Source organism: Cavia porcellus, unplaced genomic scaffold (genome assembly GCF_034190915.1).
Source record: "Cavia porcellus strain 051 isolate PalLab524CR breed Dunkin Hartley unplaced genomic scaffold, mCavPor4.1 scaffold_33, whole genome shotgun sequence".
Taxonomy (NCBI): domain Eukaryota; kingdom Metazoa; phylum Chordata; class Mammalia; order Rodentia; family Caviidae; genus Cavia; species Cavia porcellus.
This window is the reverse complement of record NW_026947516.1, coordinates 18,766,005-18,785,672: the sequence shown is the minus strand read 5'-3', so window position 1 is coordinate 18,785,672 and position 19,668 is coordinate 18,766,005. Positions and strand designations below refer to the sequence as shown.

At 37.9% G+C, this 19,668-nt stretch overlaps 1 protein-coding gene across 13 annotated transcripts in view; it reads right to left on the bottom strand.

The window, feature by feature from the left end:
* Reps2 (RALBP1 associated Eps domain containing 2) overlaps nucleotides 1–19,668 on the bottom strand; it is a 270,779-nt gene that overhangs the window by 131,092 nt on the left and 120,019 nt on the right. For all 13 annotated transcript variants that reach the window (XM_063242948.1, XM_063242951.1, XM_063242953.1 and 10 more), the window contains exons 6-8: nucleotides 17,001–17,139; nucleotides 14,439–14,502; nucleotides 11,139–11,281 (exon numbers count right to left, since the gene is read on the bottom strand). In XM_063242948.1, the coding sequence (XP_063099018.1) occupies nucleotides 11,139–11,281; nucleotides 14,439–14,502; nucleotides 17,001–17,139 (346 nt within the window). The remainder of the gene's footprint in view (nucleotides 1–11,138; nucleotides 11,282–14,438; nucleotides 14,503–17,000; nucleotides 17,140–19,668) is intronic.

The following is a 19,668-nucleotide window of genomic DNA, read 5'->3' as shown; positions in this document are numbered from 1 at the left end:
GATTGGTTTGGCATAGTTCAAGGTTTGGCATAGTTCAAGATTAAGGGTGTCCCACCCTGGGTGTTGGTGCTACTCACCCTTATGGAAAACAACATAACATAAAAGGAACAGAAAGAATCTGTTCCTTATCATTTGGTTGCTGCCTTCTGCCTGCCATGAAGTTTTTTCCTTTGTGATATCCCTCTACCATACCACTCAGCCTTGGAGCCAGCAAACTATAAAGTGAACCCTCTGCAAATGGTGAGCCAAATAAGCTTTTCCTCCTTTAACTTTGGGTGTCAGATATTTTGTCTTAGCAACGAGAAAAGTAACTAAAACACACAGATCAATGTTATTGCCCACCATTCTCTCCTTGCTCTCCTTTCAGCCTCCTCCAAAGCCTCTCACCTCACTCTGTGCACTCCAGGCAATGCGGCCTGAAATTTCCATTTTTCCTGCGAGTACTTGCTCCAGTGCCTCTCCAGCATACCTGCTGTCCCCTCTTTGCAGAGCCCTTTCTTCCCCCTTCTAAGCTCCAAAGTCCTTAGCTCTTCTTGCACGTTAGCTCATCGCAGCACTGACAGTCAAGAATTCCCTAAGGTCGTACATGCCTTTGCTGCAATTGCATTTAGTCTGGGCTCCAATGACACACATGTGAACTTCTTTAACATCTATCCTCCAACCACCCACAAGTGCCATGCAGTAAGAACTCTTTTATACAGCATTCTCACGACAGAGAATAACAGTGCACACATAGGAAGTAGTTAATAGTTTTTTAACAGACTATGCAGGAAAAAAAAATCTACTGGAATCCACCCAATCACCTAGACATGAGAATATCAAAGGGCTTACAGGTAATCCACCAAACAACCCTATTTGTCCTTCTAATTCTGCCTTTTAACTTTCGCTGTTAGGAAAAAGGGACTATTTCTATAATTACAAGTAAAATGGCATCAGATACAACCACTGTTTCTTTAATAAAATTGTATAATAAAAAATTGTGTGTAAAAAAAAAAGTTTGTGTAATTTTGAATACATGATGGCCTCAACCAGATTTATACTCAATAATCTTGCTAAAATGGACCATTTTTTAAAAAGTTAAGTATAGATCTATTAGAAAAATGCTGGGATATGGTAAGAAGTAAACTTTTTTTAAAAAGCTGAATGGGGTTCAATAAAAACAAAAGAAAAAATGAATAAGACGATTCATATTTTTCAAAGAGTGTAAAAGCACAGAGAAGAACTAGGTAGTTCTGGTCTTAAGCTTCATACAAAGAAAAATGTGGATTATTAAAGCATTTAAAAATTAACTGTTAAATCTTTGGGATTTGTCTAAAATATATAGTTTGTTGGGTTTTATGAGGTCTCTCACATTTTCTGTTAGAACTATAATTATTATTTAAGATAAAGCCCATAATCTCTGAGAATTGTGTCCATGTTTTGTGTAATTGGAGAGTATGTGATGAAGTCTTCAGTTATTCCTGTATAAATGCATGCTGATGGTCTCCATAAAAACCAGGAAGAAACAAAAGTTCCAAGTGATGGAGGTGAATCTTGATTGGTGCTCCTTTTTTATTTTAAAGAGGTTAAATTAAACAGAATGAAACAGATCATAAGGAAATACTTTTAAGAAACATGGATTTCAAAGCAAGAGCACTGGAGAACTTCACTGTCTATTGTATTGTCTATTGTTTTCTTCCAACTAGTTGTCCACAAAGAAAGTGCTCTAAACGATATAACTGCATGTATATGTAGGTGCATTCTTATACATAGATAACCATATTACTGAGTTTTGTTGGATCATTGAACAGAACTGTTTGCAGTCTCACTGTTTGAAAGTCCACTTTATATGCTTTACTTTTGTATCTTGAACAACTATTTCTAAGATGACAATATGTAATCTATTAACTAGTGATTTCCTACTCTTTATTTTTTCTGAAATTCTGTATAACTTGTACCCTTTTTCTGTTTTTTTCTTTTTCTCCTTAAATAAAATTAAAAATAAAAAACAAATAGTTGTCCACATCTACACATACAGTGAATACATACTGAACATTATAGTACTAAGCTAATAACAACAGGAAGATGAAGGCTTTTTAGGTCTTCAAGACCAGACAATAGGGAAGTCAACAATAGCTGCCATAATGCCTCTCATTCTCTTCAAAATAGCAGTCTATATCTTTACATATGTTGAAATTAAACATAAGAGACTAGACTAATATCACTCTGAACAATGAATAATAAATAGTGTTGTTAGATTTTATATCATAATGCTACAGAATTAGCACTGGGTATCTTAATGTCTCTTCTTCTTCAGAGTATCTGTTCATTACATCATGTATTACATAATCTGTTCCTGTAAACTGTTTAGAAATTCTACACATGTGTGAATCTCTACATGTATATGTATCCTTTCTGTATTACAGGGAAAAACAGATCAAAACAAGACAACTAAACAAATTCCTAGAAACACATAAAAAGAAAAAGACATACAGAACCACAATAATAGGTGACCTACAGTAATCACTATGCTGTCTCTTGCTATTTTCAATAGAATTGTCTACATCATCAGACATAATATAATTGAACATAGCATTACATAGCAATTTTAATAAAAATGACATTGGAGACATTGTAAGACTTCAAAAGCAATTAATAATCAAACTGGAATGGGTATCTTATTGCATCTTGTCATCTTCAGAATAGTTGTCTCTACTCTTAGACTTGATACTTATCAAGCATACCAAATTCAAATAAAAACAGTTTAGAAAAAACAGCGGCCTAACAAACCAGATTCAAGTAAGATCAGTCATAGAAAGACAATGTAAGTAATACAGGCCTTCAGTTTAATCTAATAGGAAATTAAGGATAGTTACCAGAGTACATCCTGCTGTTTTTAGGATAGCTATCTGTGCCCTCAAATGGAGTAGACAGACTGGAACAAAATAAAATCAAACTAAACAGAGCGATAAGACTAATGTGGCTTTTAAATCCCAATACACTACTAACAATGTCCTCTGTATTTCTTTTTTAGATAATTCCTCCCCTTTCCCTTTTTCAGGGTGCTTTGTATATCTTGGGTCCCAATAACTCCTTTAGTTTTTAGATTAGTGGGGCAACCCATTATATACCTAAGTGGTGCTGAACCTTTTTATTCCTGAGCTTGATCTTGAGCTGTATTTCTTTACCTACTAAAGACTCAAGGTTTTCCTTCCTTATAGCTGAGTAGTTTTCCACTGCATAAAAGTGTCATGACTTTCCAACCTATCTGTAGCTGCTGGACAAGTTGTCCCTATTTCTTTCTGGTTCTCTGTCACATAGAGCATCATTTTCTCATCTTTGACTTTCGGTTTATTAACCCTCTTTCAGGTTGAGTATATTTCCTATTCAGAGCATCGCGGTGGATCCTATCTCCTGATCTACTCTGCCTGTGTTTCTTTTTGTTAGTGTATCAAGGCCATCTATATCAGACATTATAGCCAACCTTCTCTGTCTCATTTTGCTATTCTATTTTTCTGCTATTATTTGTCCACTTTTCTCCTTTATTCCACTATTTGCTCTGTTTATTGAGGCCTCTCTGCCACTGTTGCTAGAATCTTGGTATTTTTTTCTATTTCTCTCTAGAATGTCTCTCAGTAATTTTTGTAGGGTTGGATTGGTGGTCACGAACTCCGACAGTTCCTCCTTGTCATGGAAATATCTTGTTTCTCCATTAATTTTGAGAGTTTTGCAGGTACATCAATCTGGGTTGGAGGTTATCTTGTTTCTGGGCTTGTACTACTTCACTCTAGGCTCTTCTTGATTTGATAGTTTGTGTTGAGAAGTTTGTCATTATGTTGATGGGTCTTCCTTTATAGGTAATCTATTTCTTTTCCCTGATCACTTTTAATATTCTGTTCTTGTGGTGAATTTCTGGGATCTTGATTATTATATGTCTGGTTGTAGATCTGTTTTGGTTGTAGTTGGTTGGAGTTCTGTATGCCTCATTTATCTGGATATCATTTCTTTTTCCTATGCTTAGAAAGTTTTCCTTAATTATTTCTGTGAATAGCCTTTGTAATTCATTTGTGTTTACTTCTGCTTCTTCACTCATGTTTTTTTATTCTTAAATTATAGATCCTCTTGTTGTCTTCTAGCCTTTGTATTGTTACTTCCTAGCTCCTTGTTTTTTTAAAGAGGTCTTTTCTTTCATGATCACACATTGCAAATCTATCTTCAAGTTTTGAAAGGCTAACTTTAGTTTCTGTCAAGGCATTTTGCCAGCTTTCAATGGAGTTTTTAATTTCCTGGTAATCTCTTTGGATCTGTTTCATGTATTCTAGATTTTGTTTATATTCTTCATCAAAAGTTTCTCTTCTTTTTCTGGGTTCCTCCATTCTTCCATCTGTGTCTTCTGGAGAGGGGCTTAGCATTTCTTTTATTAATCTTTCCATATCTTGCCTCACTTGGATTAGATTTTCAGTTTTAAGTTCATCTATGAGGTCACAAAGGTATTTCTTTTTTTATTTTAATTTAAGGAGAAAAAAGGAAAAAAGCAGAAAAAGGGTACAAGTTATACAGAATTTCAGAAAAAAATAAACACTAGGAAATCACTAGTTACTGGATTACATATTGTCATCTTAGAAATATTTGTTCAAGTTACAAAATTAAAGCATATAAAGTGGACATTCAAACAGTGAGACTGCAAAAAGTTTGTTCAATGATCCAACAAAACTCAGTAATATCATTGTCTATCATATACACTTAGATATACATGCAGTTATATCATTTAGAGCACTTTCTTTTCCTCTCTTTTGTACAATGACTATTACATATTTTGGGTTTTATTAACCCCATGGTTCTTATTACTTTTTTGGAAGAGAGTAAAACCAAATGTGACGTAACAGAACAGAGTCAGTCAAATCAAAAGGGTGGACATAATAGATAATGTAAAACATAATACAAGGTTAGATAAACAATGGTTACCATAATGCCTCCCGCTATCTCTACTAGAATAACCTATATCATCAGTTATAACAAAATTGAACAAAACAGTAAAGAACGAAACCCACATAACCAAAACATGGAAAAAATTACAGGTCTTCAAACATTACAGTCAACCAGAATGGGCATCATAATGAATTCCACTATCTTCACAGCGGTTGCATAAACTTTCGAACCTGGTATGATCAAGCAAAACAGAGTAGAGGAACATCAGTCAAAACAAGATGGTGAGAGCAATACAGGGCTTCAAATCAAGTTAATAGAAAATCAAAGTGGGTTGCTGTAATATACCCTGCTATTTTTTATTTATTTTTCCCTTAATTAAAAGGATAAAAATAAAAAAGTAAATAATAAAATGGATATTGAGATAAAAGAGGGCATAACAACAAAACAGCACAGATCAAAACATAACCATTTAAGCAAAATATTGTTTCACCACAAGATAATCCCACCATAAAAGTAGTTACCATATTGCCTCTTTCCTTGAAATCTTTGAGTATAACTTCGTATACTGTAGCATCAAATATATCAAAACAATGTGAAATCATTCAAGAGAATGACAGTATTACAAGGTATTTAGAATCAACTAACAGAAAATGAACAATGGTTTCTGTATAATCTCCTTGTCTATAAAAGTTTTTGTTTATACTATCACATATAATAAAATCCAATAAGATACAACATGTTAAGACCTATGAACAGAAGAACAAAAGCTTGATGGGATTTCAAAGCAAGATGATACTAAATCAGCATTACCTATTATGACGTCGTTTTCTCCAAAACAGCTGTTTCTATCATCCAATCTTCTCTGCCTGATTTCTGTTGAGCTCTTTTTCTGTCATTAGTTGTCAGTTTGTCTTCTTCATTTTGTTTTCTGCTCCATTCACTGTGGCCTCTCTGCCACTATTTCTGGAATCTTTGTACTTTTCTTTTTTAGAATATCCTGCAATATTCTCTATAGAGTTGAATTCGTGGTTGTATATTCCCCTAGTTCCTCTTTATCCTGGAAGCACCTTATTTTTCCATCAATTTCCAGGGATAGTTGTTCAGGATATATCAATCTTGGCTGGAGGTTATTATCTTTCAAAGCTTGAATTATTTCCCCCCACACTCTTCGTGATTTGATGGTTTGTGCCAAGAAGTCTGCTGTAATTCTGATGGGTGTTCCCTTGTAAGTGATCTGTTTCTTGTCTCTGACGGCTTTTAATATTCTGTTCTTATATTGAATTTCTGGCATTTTGATTATTATATGCCTGGGTGTAGCTCTATTTGGGTTGTAGGTGGCTGGGGTCGTGTATGCTTCATACATCTGAGTATCTTTACCTTTTGCTAAATTAGGAAAATATTTCTGGATTATTTCTACAAGTAGCTTTTGTAGTTCATTTGTTTGTGTCCCTACCTCTTTTTTTACGTTCTTAATTCTTAAATTACAGATCCTCTTATCAACTTCTAGTCTTTGTATTATTGCTGTTTGTTTCTTTGTTATTTTTAAGAAGTTTTTCATTTCATGCTCCCATATTACAAATCTGCCCTCCAGTTCAGATAATCTATCCTTAGTTTCTTTCAAGCTGTTATGCCAGTTTTCAATAGGGTTTTTAGTTTCCTGGTAATCTCTTTTAACCTGCTTCACGTATTCTATGTTTTCTCTATTTTCTCCATAAAACAATTCTCCCCTTTTTTTCTGTTCTTCCATTTAACCATCTGTTTTTTCTTGGGTGGTGCTTAGCATTTCTCTTAACTATTCTGCTTATGTCTTGCTTCAGGTCATTAATAACTTCATTCACTCATCTATGAGGCTCTGGAGATAGCACTTTATGTCTATTGGTGCCGTGTTTGCTATTGCCTGTTTCTCAGGATTGGGGGCCAAGGAGTCTTTCTTGTTGCTCCCTCTTCCCATATTCTTTGTTCCTTATATACAAGCATATATAGGAGGCCCAGCTTCCTTCCCTGTCAGCCACAGTCTGTTTCAATTGCACAGGCTAGGTGTTCCCACCCACTGCAGCGCACCAGGGGGTTACAGACCGGACAGCCTATGCAGGGCCCACCCCTCCAGGTCAACCTACCGAAGGCTTCACTGCTCCAGGCACTCAGACCTGGGTTGTGCTAGCCTACTGGGTCTCAGCCAGCAGCATCACTTAGGCTAGGCACTGCTCACCAATCCCGCTTGAGAGGGGTATATGTGACTGAAGTCACTAAAGCGCCCTGTTCTGGCAAGTCTGCCCAGTCCCAGAATGTCCTCTGTTGGAGCTTCCTAGATCGTGGAAGAGTCCCAGTTTCCCTTACTCACTGCAGGTCGATGCACAGCTCCCCACCTGTCCTGCTCTCAACTCCATTCACCAATTCCGGTTCTCAGAGCTTTCGCATGTCTCTCTCCCTGCCAAGCTGATTCAGACACTGCAGCAGCGGCGGCTTCCAATGGCGCGGGCTCTAGTTTCCACGCTGAGGCTTTATCTGTCCCTGTTACAGTGTGAGGATTGCATTCCCAGTTGGTTTCTCTCAGCTCAGTTCATTCTTGGATCAGCAGGGTATATCTCCTCTTTCTTAGGATTCCTCACTCCGCACCATTCCTGGATTCTAAGCTGGGTCTTTCAGAGAGCCTCTGTAGCTGCTGTTATCTGTCCGCCATGTTCTCCTGGAAGTCCACGAAGGTATTTCTTTATGTTTGCTGATATTGTGGCTGATCTTGCATGATTGCTGCCCTGGATCTTTTCTGTATTTACCTCTCCTGGACTTATTTTCCCAGGGTCAGTGGCTGGAGCCTTTTTCTTATTTCTTTCTCTTATCATGTTTCTGGTTTCCTTCAGACAGGTGTATGGTGGAGGTCTCAGGCCCTCTCCATATTGTTTATGGTTTTTCTAAAGCATGCTGGCTGGGGGCTTGCTGCCTTCTCCAGTTTGCTGTTATCTGAGATGCATGCAGGGGCGATGTGGGATGGCCTCTCTCCTCTGAGCTGATCAACTGGCGAGTGCCTTCAGAAAATTAGTCTGTGCTGTATAGACGTCACAGGTTCGGGACAGTTTTGTCCCTGGCTATTGGGTCCCGACCAGGGGGGTGACTCAGCCCAAGCAGATCTCACCAGTCCTCTCTGGGCCAGGGGCAGCTAACTGATGGCACTGCAGTTCTGGGTTTAGTCCTTGTTCTGCCCAACTCCAATATGTCTTCCAGCTGGCCACACCCACCACCAGACCTAATTTCCAGCACTCACCATGAATTAATGCAGTTCTCCACCTTGGCTACACTCTACAATGTGCGTATCCTCCCGCCAAGGGCCCTGGACTCACCAACTCCTGTTATAGGTGGCCACAGCTTCAGTATGACCGTGAATCGTCTAACTCCACAGTGCGCCCAGCACAGCACAGCACCAGTCCCAGTGAGCATGTCTGTTTCCAGCCTTTCATCCATGTTTTTCCTTCCTTTCTTTTTTTCTCCCTCAGTTTCTTCCTGGGTCATGAGAATCCCTCTCCTTTCATCTGGTCTTCTCCATGTAGTTAAATTCTAGCGTCTAAGTTGTTTTTCTCAGTGAGGCTCTCTACCCTGCTATCTATCAAGCTGCCATCTTCAGAACCCCCTGATTGGCATTCTTTTTTATAACCTCCCTTCTACTGAATAAGCAAGTCAAGAGAAATCATCTGCAGTAGTAAAGAAATCAAGAGGTTCTCCTTGTTAACAACTTTTAACTTAGGGCTTTCTGATTTCTAAAAATTATATTAGTGACTTTTTAAAAAGTCCATGACCTACTTGTGCACCTTCAAAGTGACTCCTCAAACAAGAAGTCATGTAGCATAGGCTCCAAAACAATAACACAACATTAATCAACACCAAAATGGAAAAGTAAGTATGGCCATGGGAGATAGAATTATCTAAGACTCCACCCAAGGTGGAGGAAAAAAAAACTGTGAAGGGATTTAGGATAGTAAATAACCCTGGAGCAGACTCTGGTCCTTTGGCCAGTTGTTAATCTCTATTAGAGAGAAAAACCTCAGAACCCAGAAATTCTTCTGTGACCTGCACTGCCTTGGTAATAGGAGGCATGTGATTGCCAGGAGAGCCCCAGGAATGTCACAACTTCTTTGTTGCAATCCAAGATAAAAAGAAAGAAGCCAGGGAAGAATGGAGGAAGACAGGGAGAAAGGCAGAGAGAAGAAAAGGAAAGGGAAGGGGAGGAGAAAAATGAAAGAAAAAAGACAGAAGAGGAGAGAGACAGACGCCAAAGAAGAAAGACCAGTTTACCATGCTGCTCACAACTGCAAGCTAATTGATAATGACCCACTAGGGTCTTCCCCAGCCTTGAAGGAAGGAAAGCAAACCAGAGTTACAGACTATTATAGGCAAAAGGTAGCTGTTATTAGCAAAGCCCCAGCCCTAAAATCAATAGTTAACTTTTCTCTCTGAACTCTCCCTTCCATACACATTTTATAAGATCATTTGAGGAAAATTTAGAAATGAGCCATGTCCAACACATTCAGCTGTCACTGTCACTAGCCACATACTGATCTCTTCTCTTTGGTTGAATCTTTGCCCCTTTCTTACCCAATACAGAAGAAAATAGTAAGAGTCAGAACCACAAGGCTGACTTAGATGGAGACATATGTCCTCTGAACCTGGTGCCATCATGAGGGCAGAACTATACAAGATAATCTAAGACCTTTCTATAACTACTCACAAATCCCATACTCCACTAACAAGAAGTTATAGTCTCTTTAGACACTACTCCTTCTTGCCAATAATGGCCTATGGCTAACCTCTCATTTTTAAAGAGAGCTTTAAAATGTTTCCCTAGTTGAGAATGGTAAAAAGCATCAGCTGTTTCTGGATCCTTTCTTTTTTTAAGAGCAGAATATATTTATTGAGAGAAAGAAAGCTTCTGAGAGACAGATGGGGTCTCAAGTGGGTTGCCAAGGACCTAGTCTTTTCTAGGAATTTTATAGAGCAAAACCACAAAGTGAGGTGGTTCCAAGGTAGGGAAAAATGGGAAACTGCAAGGTGGGCACGAGGTGGGAGAGGACTATGGCCAACCAATAAGATTATGAGTATAACTGCTCAGATAAAATTGATTAAATCAGTATCAAATGGGGAAGCCAGTAATGTAGCAAGCAGGCATAAATACAGAACAGGGCCTTTGCCTGTAGAGGGTTAGAATAGTGAATTCTTCTGGCTTCTTCAAGGTGATGGATATATATTAGAATATCAATCCTTGATGTTTATCCTTAAGGTATGGGTACATTTATCTTTTTTCTTGAGGTCTGATACACCGAAAGTGGTGCCTATCTTCCCTATAGCTGCAAGGTATATGGTCTTTTGAACTGATTCCTTCTTTCAAGGACCTAGCTCTATCTGGACCCTTTCAATGGAAGCTGCACTTTTCTGAATAATAGAAATCAGACCCAGTGCCCACTGACTGCAGAGGACAAGAAGTACTCTTGATCTTGCAAGTCTTCCAAAGGAATTCATACCAATGTTGGACTTGCCGTGACCCTTTCCTATCCAAACAGATCAGAACATATGTTTTGAGATGATTATTTTATTAAGGAGAAAGACAAAAACAGTTATATTCCAACCATCTGGTGTGCTAGCATGATACATATTTTTTCTTATAGTTAATAGGTATATACTTATATAAAAATTCACTGAGTATATATTTAAGATTACAGCATTTTGCATATTTCACTGCCTATAATTTTTAACTTTTTAATTAGGTGTAAGAGTTCTACTCTATTTCACAAGCCAAGAGCATTGGGGTATACTGGAAGTGTTGACAAACTTATGGCACACATGCTGGAGTTGACTGTTTCTATCTCTAAAAGCTCTAAAAGGTTTGCCATCACTACTAGACTATGCCCCAGTCGGCACCTGACTCTATAAGACATTCCTTTTCATATTTTCGTAGCTGAGAGGTTCATTATTTCCGTATTCCACAGTTCTCATGAAAGGGTAAGTGACTTTGATTCCAATCCATTCAGAGGGAATCAGCATAAGAAGAACCAATGATCCATATCTACCCATCAGAGCCTTATCATAAACTGTGTAAGCTGTGAAAATCTAACGTAAGTTAAAGAAAAACAACTGCACCTATCAATGACTCTCCAATGTCCAGATAACATTTCAAAACATAAAAACTTCTTAATTAGACCTCCATGGCAAGGATCTAAAATTTAGGATGCACAATGAAGCCTTACCTGCTTGCAGGTACTCTGGTTGCAGAGTTGGAGGCAGGCCCTCAGGTAGGGGGTAGCCATTCTTCCGTGCCACAATGAGATGGAATGCAGCACAGAATTCAGGCAGGGTCAGGGCTCCATCACAGTCAGCGTCGCTAAGTTCCCTAAACATAACAGATGTCATTAGTACCTGCCATGAGAGTCAGCCTCAAATCTGCAAATGGAATTCCTAGGCTCTGTCTTACAACACTGATAACATGACACAAGAAACTAGCACAAAAAGAAAAGCAATACCTGTATATACCCAGTTAGTAGACAGTCATTCAGAAAACACAGGCTGCTGATGTGAAGAGCCCAACTTAACACTTGGAATAGGCCAAGGAAGCTCAGACCCAGTCATTAGGCAAGTTACCCAGAACACAGGAATGAATAGGTGATTCATTTCTCAGCTCTGAGGGAAAACGAACTTTCTACACCATGAAAATTTTTGTAGCAAACTCTTCTGTGCTTAAATATTCCCTCTTGTGAAAATACAAATAAGCTCAGTAAATATTCACTGACTTACGTTTCAAGATAAAACTAGGAACTGGGGAAGGCTGGAACCAGATAAGACAAAAAGAAAGAAAGAGAGTCTTAAAAAGGGTTATCCGCTTCAGTCACTGTTTCCCACTGAAAGGCAGAGTTTAATAGGCACAAAAGAAACCTATTCACCAAAGGAACTAAGGGGCCCATAAACTCAGTCTCTCAGTGTACAGAGACAAAGATACTTGCATGAGGACAGGTACAGAGACAGAACTCACACAAGACTATACTACAAAGGTGTTACTATTAGAAAAAAATAAACTCCGTAACTTCCCTTTAGACCTGCCTGCTCTCCCACTTCCTCCTCCCTCTCCCCTTCTTCCTCCTCCACTTTAGAAAGCACCAGCCCTGAGATACCTGTTTCCTAGGGAACTGCTTCAAACGCTTGATGGAGACAACACCACTCAGCCTTCACGAATATGTCTTGACAAAAAAAGACAGGAAGCCTCATGCCACTAATATTAAAGCTTGGAATTCTGCCAAAACAGGCAGTATTGTTTTCAAAATGATGTTTCTTTTTTTTCTAGCTTTAAAATCTAATATAAGGATTGTTGTAAAAATTATGCCACAGTATATCATTTAAAGAACCTAAATCTAGTCCACAACACCAGATACACTGGCATGTGTGAGTACTATTGAAGTAATTTTTCAATAAGATGCACAAAACATGACATGCAATTGTAAATCCTATCAAAATTTTTGTGAACTCTCATAAAAAAGCTTTACATAAATATTCCAATGTTTTGATTACATATTTATAACAGCACAAACTCCTGCCTAGTCTCAGGGAAATACTAGCCTGCACACAGCTGAGGGTTTATGATGCTGAGCATTTTCATAGGTGTAAATACAGCCATCTGGATGATCTCAGCATAGTCCTTCTGGAGCTAGGCTCTTCAGCAAGGTGCAACAATGGCACTACAGCTGCAAGGCTGAATTAGGGCCCAGCCAAGAAACCCTGGCCAAATTTAGGAAGCTAAGAGGCAGCTAGGATAATCAAATTTCACTTATTTCCAAAATGTTCCTGAACCACCTTTATTCACTGAGCCTTTTAAATATAAAGAATAGCTTTTTAAGATCTTCTAGTTACATGTGCACCTATGTTTATAGCAGCACAATTTGTAATCGCCAGATCTTGGAAACAACCCAAGTGTCCATCAACTGAGGAATGGATAAAAAAGTTGTGGTATTTCTATACAATGGAGTATTACTCAGCTATAAAGAAGGATCACATTGAGATATTTATCAATAAATGGGCACAGCTTGAGACCATACTCATAAGTGAAATAAATCAATCTCGCATGTGTGAATACCGAATAGTTTCCCTAATGTAAGTAATGATTCAAATATATAAAAATATGTGATAATCATGATTCCCCATTATGTGGCCTTGAAGCCTTATAAAATTTTCACTTATTAATTAGAAAGGCTTTACTCTGGGCTTTTTGATATGGAAATACTTGAAGCTATAGTATATGAAGTTTTATCCAAATATTTTAAGGAAAAAGACAGACACTATGGTAACTACTATTCTTTAAAAAAATTATTTAGCTATTTCTTATGTTTATTTTAATTAAGGGAAAAACTTAAAAAATTAGGATATATAGTAGTAACTCTTTTTGATCTCCTATTAACTTGTTTTGAAGTCCTGTAATACTCCCAAGATCTTGTTTTGACTGATTAGACTCTGTTCCATTCTGTGCGATAGTAGCAAGTTTGAAGGTATAGGCAACTAATTTGAAGGCAATAAGATTCACAAAGATGCCCATTCTGGTTTGACTATTGTCTCCTTTGGAAGTCCTGTAATGTTCACAATGCCTAAGTTTTATTGGTCTTGTTCTCCACTGTTTTGTCCGGCTTTATAATATCTAATGAGATGGACAATTCCTTTTAAGGAAACAAGAGACAATGTTGATAACCATTGTTGATGACCTTGTACTCTGTTCTACATCATGTGCTATGTCTATCTATGGTTTTGACTTACAGCTTTGTTTTGCCATATTTGACTTTATTCTCTCCCCCCCAAAAAAGTAATAAGAACTAAGGAGTAATAAAATCCAAAATGTGTAAATTTTGTTATAAAAAAGAGAGGGAGGGGAAAAAAAAGAGCTCTAACGGATTTAACAACAAGTGTGTTTAGGGATGTTAAATAGCTGACTATATTAATGTTTTTGGATCATTGAACACAGCTGTTTGCAGTCTCTCCGTTTGAATGTCTACTTTGTATTCTTTGATACTGTGATTTGAGCAACTATTTCCAAGATGATATTATGTAATCTATTAACAGGTGATTTCTTACTGTTATGTTTTTTTTTGTAGTTCTGTATTATGTGTAACCTTACACTGCTTTGTTTTGTTTTGTGTTTTTCTCTTTTTCCTCTTAAATTAAAAAAAAAAAAAAAAGATCTTCTAGTTACTTGCCTCAGCCCTACTAGAAAACTGTGAAAATAAAATATGTAAGACAGAAAGTCACAATGCCCACAACTGCCTAGACTGAAAAGGGACTGAGGTGGAGACAATAATTAGGAAATTATTTTAATAGTCAACACGGTGTACAATGTATGTTAGGTACTGTTCATTGTGCTTTTCCTATGGTAACATATTGAACCTTTAAGCAACAAAAATCTGTTTTATATTCTCTTAATCTGTTAAAAAATTCATTCAAAAAATAAGCCTCTTATAGACGCTAAAGGATGAGTATTATGGTAATATGTTACTATGGGCAATACTTGTACTCACCATATATAAGAGAGTTCTGGAATGGAAAGCTTTGACTTGGTGAAGAAGTTTTTGGCCACAGAGCCTGTAAAAAGTAGTTGTTTAAATAAAGCATTAATGACTTATCTAAGGAAGCTTTTATTTTTATATATAAATTAATCACCACTTATTTTATTCAGCAATCTCATAGAGCCACAAGCACAACTAAAAATCACAGAACTAAGAGCAACCTAGTGTGGGCAAGTTCCTGGATTCAATCTCCAGCTCCACTAGGATCAATAAATAAAAATAAAAGAAACATATGAACAGCTTTTAAAACAACATATAGATTAGAATAGAGCAAAAGAAGTAATGACATTTTGCATGACAGATGCAAGTCACATAAATTAATTGCTACTTTGTTCTTATCCAAAAAAACTGAAAATTTTTCCTAAAAATTTAAAAGACAAATTTCAAAATTATTTAAGTGAAAATATGTTAAGTTCTTATATTTACAAGATAGAAAAGTAAAACACAGTCACGGAAGAAAAGTTAAGCAAGAAGAAAACAACACTGGTATCACTAACAGATATTCTGGGAAGTATTTTTGGTGAGGCTTAACATTTCTTGGTGACTTTTTAAGGACTTTGTCCAGGAATTTTTCTTTAGTTGTAAATTTACCTATATCAAGGCAGGCAATCGTTCCACTGTATATGTTGTATAATTGAGAATCCTACCTGTACTTGAAATGTTAGTCTTCACTAAGATTCAACTTGCTTATGCTTTGAGCCTTTCTCAACACAGTTTCACAGTTCAAAAATATTGATTCTAATTAACTATTTTAAAGAACAGTTCAATCAAAGCTCCAAGCTCTATTCTAAACTGATAAACAAAGGTTTTTCCATGCCAATCATGTCTTCTAAATGGCTTAAAAACAATGTATTATACTGGACCTTAATTTAGATTTATTTTCCTTCAACAGATTATCAAGGATCAAAGGCAAACTACCCTATAAACCAATGAGCGCTCTCTCCAAAAGCGTCCTGGAAATAATGTTGATACTTGAGTCTTGCCCAACACTGCAACCACTTTGTCAAACATTTGTCAGAACTGTCTTACAACTTGCCTCTTATAGAGACACCCTCCTCTCGTGAAAATTTCATTTCGCCCTGCATCTCCTTTTTTGCAACTAGACGCACAAACCCACATAAAAGTTAGGTGAAATCCATAGGAAGCTGAAAGCTAACACGTTCAGTTGTGCTTTGACTGCTACCACCAAAGCAGGAAGCTGAGGAGAAAGCCTGATGCTCCCTACTTTGACACTGATTGTGTGAGAAGTACAAACAAAAAAGTTAAAAGACAATAAAAACACTTTTTGGTACCAGGCATCAACTCATGACCTCGCACTTACCAAGCAGGTGTTTATGTCGCTGAGCTAAACCCCCAGCCAATAAAAACATTTTTAACACACACATACACACATATTATTTGCATTTGGCATATGTTGAGAAGAAACTCCCTTGAGTAAGGGTAAATTTATCAAGTGGTCAATACATACAATCTGGGATTCTTCTTTTTCTTTTTTTTGAGACAGGGTCTCACTATGCAGTTCAGGCTGGCTTTGAGCTCACTTTGTAGCCCAGGCTGGCCTCCAACTTGCAAGGACCCTCCTGCCTCAGTCTCCAGGGTGCTGGGATTATAGGTGTGTACCACCACACCCAGCTCAACAATCTGGGATTGTAGTAACATTAATTTGTTGTATCTATACTATTCTGCTTTCAGTAGTTACTGCCATCAATCAGAAAATGATGTTTCCATTTATTTATGTATCTCAATCACACAACTTAAAGAAGAAAACTATTGTTAACCCACACTTTAATATGTGAAGTTACAATTACCAAGAACACACTGTTATTCTTCATGAAGTATAAACAGTAATGTGAATTGTTCTTGCAGACTCTACTATTTCACTGTTTGTTTAAGCATCAGCCTGGTAAAATGTAGGCATACACAGGAATTAAATCAATTCTTCTCCAGTTAAATTTTATTTTGAGAACTCTGTAGGAATACATAGATCTAAAGATAGTCCAGAAGGACTGACAGGTGGACAAATCCTGTCCAATTTTCCTCTGACATTTTAATTTCTCTCAGGAAAAAAAACAAAAGAAAATTTTGAGCCAAAGAAAATTAGCCTGAGTTTAGCCTTCTAGGGTGTGTAAAATATAAGGAGACTTGTGATACTAATTCCTTAGAAGACTATGCTCCATCCCAGCTCTGGCTGTAATATAATGAATAAGCAATTTAACACACCATTTTGGGGCTACAATTTAACCATTTCAAGAACTGCTTCAGCTAATAAGGTGCATGGTTTGGACCAGGTTCTCCCAAATTCCCATTTAACCTCTCTGAAACAGCAACATAGTAATTTTCTCAATGTCATTGTCATCTTTTTTTCTGCATGATTTCTATTTGATAAGAAATCTCACCTTAGAAGAAAAAAAACTGAAATCCCAGAAGTTTGTCATTCATTTTGTGTGAACTATCTTCGCAAGATATTTACCATTACGTGTGTGAGAACAATGTCCAGGGATCCCAGGTTCTCACCTGAAATGAAGGAACTGGGGTCTGGCTGAAGGGAACGGAACTGATTGACGTAGTATTCCCGCTGTTCTTCAGTTATCCTCCAGGGTTCATCTGGGTAACTGCTGTTGTTATCTTGCAGCTCTCTCTCTACTGAAAAGGACTTTAAAAATAAAAGGGAAATTCTCAGAGTGCCTGTGGTGAGTTGAAAATTTAAATGCCAATAAAAATTATCATGCATTATACTAAATTTTTTCCCCAAGGAAACAAATTTATATGTATCATAACTTCAACATAAACTGAAGGGTACACATCAAGCTTCACTGCTTTTTTTAGTCCTCAAAATTGTTAACAGGACTGCATGAAATACTGAACACTTGGTAAGTGACAAAAAAATTTCCAATATGATGAAGGGTAAAAATTCATTCTTATCTTCAACTAGTCATCATATTTTGATTCCTTCTGACCAGCTGAGTAGACAGAAAATTCAGATTCTTTTTAAACCATAATTAAAACCTATTAGAAAAGCCATAACCACAGTATTTTTATGCATTCACATTGTATAAATCCAGGAATCAAAACTGCAAACTGAAATCCAATGTCCTCGGGTCCTACATGGGTGGCAAGTCAAGGTCACTGACCCTGTCTTTCCACATGTGTAGCTGGGGAGACAATAATACTTAGTAGCAGAAGTAAGCAGTAAGAACCGATGTCATGGTATCACCATGAGCAGGATAACGAGGATGCATCTGACCTGCCACTAGAGGGCAAGCACGTCAAATGTCAAGATTTAAGAGCCCAGAAAACTGGAGAAAGCAGTACAGTAAAACACAAAAGCTCTATTAGGCTTTCGGGGAAAGAAACAAAAATGATGAGGCAGGGAAAAGCCAGGGCTTTGTCCCATCTTGCCTATCTACCTTAAGACTAAGGGACTGGCCACTTGCAAAGGGCCACTTCCACAAAACCAAGAGGTAAACACAAAAAGGGTGAGCTTTAGGACAAAAGGAAACTAGGAAAGATATGGAGGGATGTTACTGCCAAAAAGCCATCAAGCTACCTGGCTCTGAGCACAATGTCGAGGAATTAATCATTTGTAGGGCATTCTATCCACTCTCTCTAGAGACCACCCCCCATACACCATTCCGGAAATTAAAGCTTCCCGAGAATGCCTGTCCCACACCACGTTGGAGGGGGAAAGGAGACTATAAAATTTGGAGCTGTGATATAACCTTGAGATGTTATCTTTGCAGTAAAACATCTATCACTTTGACAACTGAAACCTTGGGCTAAGGGTGCTGTGGGAGAATGGCGTGAAATGCTGCCGGGAGAATTGATGTTTCCAGAAGTGCTGAGTGAGACTGCACAGTAAAGAGGCCATTCCTCAAAGAAAGAATTGGGATCCTCCACCATGGTCAGGAGGAAGGTCACAGAGAAGCTGAGAGCTAGAGATCAATATACATCATTAGTAATCACTGTATCACTTTCATATTAGATGAGTTTCTACTAAATGTAAATTAAACCATTTTTAAATGTACAGGGACTCACTGTCCATTAGTTAATACCTCAAATTCACAGCACGCTTTGACACATACAAAGCATTTCACACACCCCTACCTCATTTGAGAATCTCAAGACATTTGAGAGGCAGGCACAGGAGGTATTATTATCCTTTTCCCAGAGAGCTTAAAGGACTTGTCCATGTGTTTTAGGGAAACCGCACAGACAACAAATAATGGCCCTCTTTCTTTTTATAATCTCTTTATTCAGAGTCACATTCTTGCATATCCAGATTTTTAAACTGGAGTTTTCAGAATTTTTTTTTCAGAAATCACATACAGTTCCAGTAACAAACAATATAAAGAAAGAAAAGCAAAAAAAATTAAAACTCAAGCTGAGCACTGGATGGACCACAAAACTTTCTAAAATGCTCCCACCATATTGCAAAACTATGCCCTAGAAGCACTGTCTCAATGAACCCAGCTGTCTGACAGGTTCAGAAGCAGAATACAGAGTAGAGGAGCGCCAGCTGGGATTGTAGATACCTGGTCAGATGGTAACATGGAACGCTCTTCAGGGCACTCTTTTCCAGGTCAGCTCTGACAGAAAGTGTTTGAGTAAGTTAACTGACCAGCTGGGCACAGGTAGGAGAGAGCAGGATGGATGTTTGTGAGGATGAAGTGGGCAGACACGGTTCAAAAACTTAGTCCCCCTACTTTTCTATGAATAAAGGCATAGAAATCGCATGCTCAGTGTTAGCCTTCTGCATTCCCTGCTTGTGAAATGGAAGCTACTGTCCCCCAGGGATATACTCTTCCCTCCTAGTAACACAGCTGCCCTGTCCAGTTGTTGCTAATGTCAGCACACATGTGTTATTTCCCCAATTCTATGACCACCTGCTCACTATTTCTTCTTCATGTCACCGCGTGTCTGGGTGACATTAGTGGCCTCTTAGTAAACTTCAAATCTGTTTTGACAGCAGGAATCGGGAATGAACAGGACAGGGCCATATATTCCTCTTCTAAAGGCCTACAGAGATGATCTGTTGCCTAACAAAATAGTTCATGTCCTCTACCCGGCCTTCAGAGCCCTATGTATCCAGCCTTCTCCTCACCCACTCTCAGCTCCCTGCTTAGGGGAGAAAGTCCTGCCTTATTCACAGGACATCCTTCTCTTCTCCCAGCCTACCCAAGGC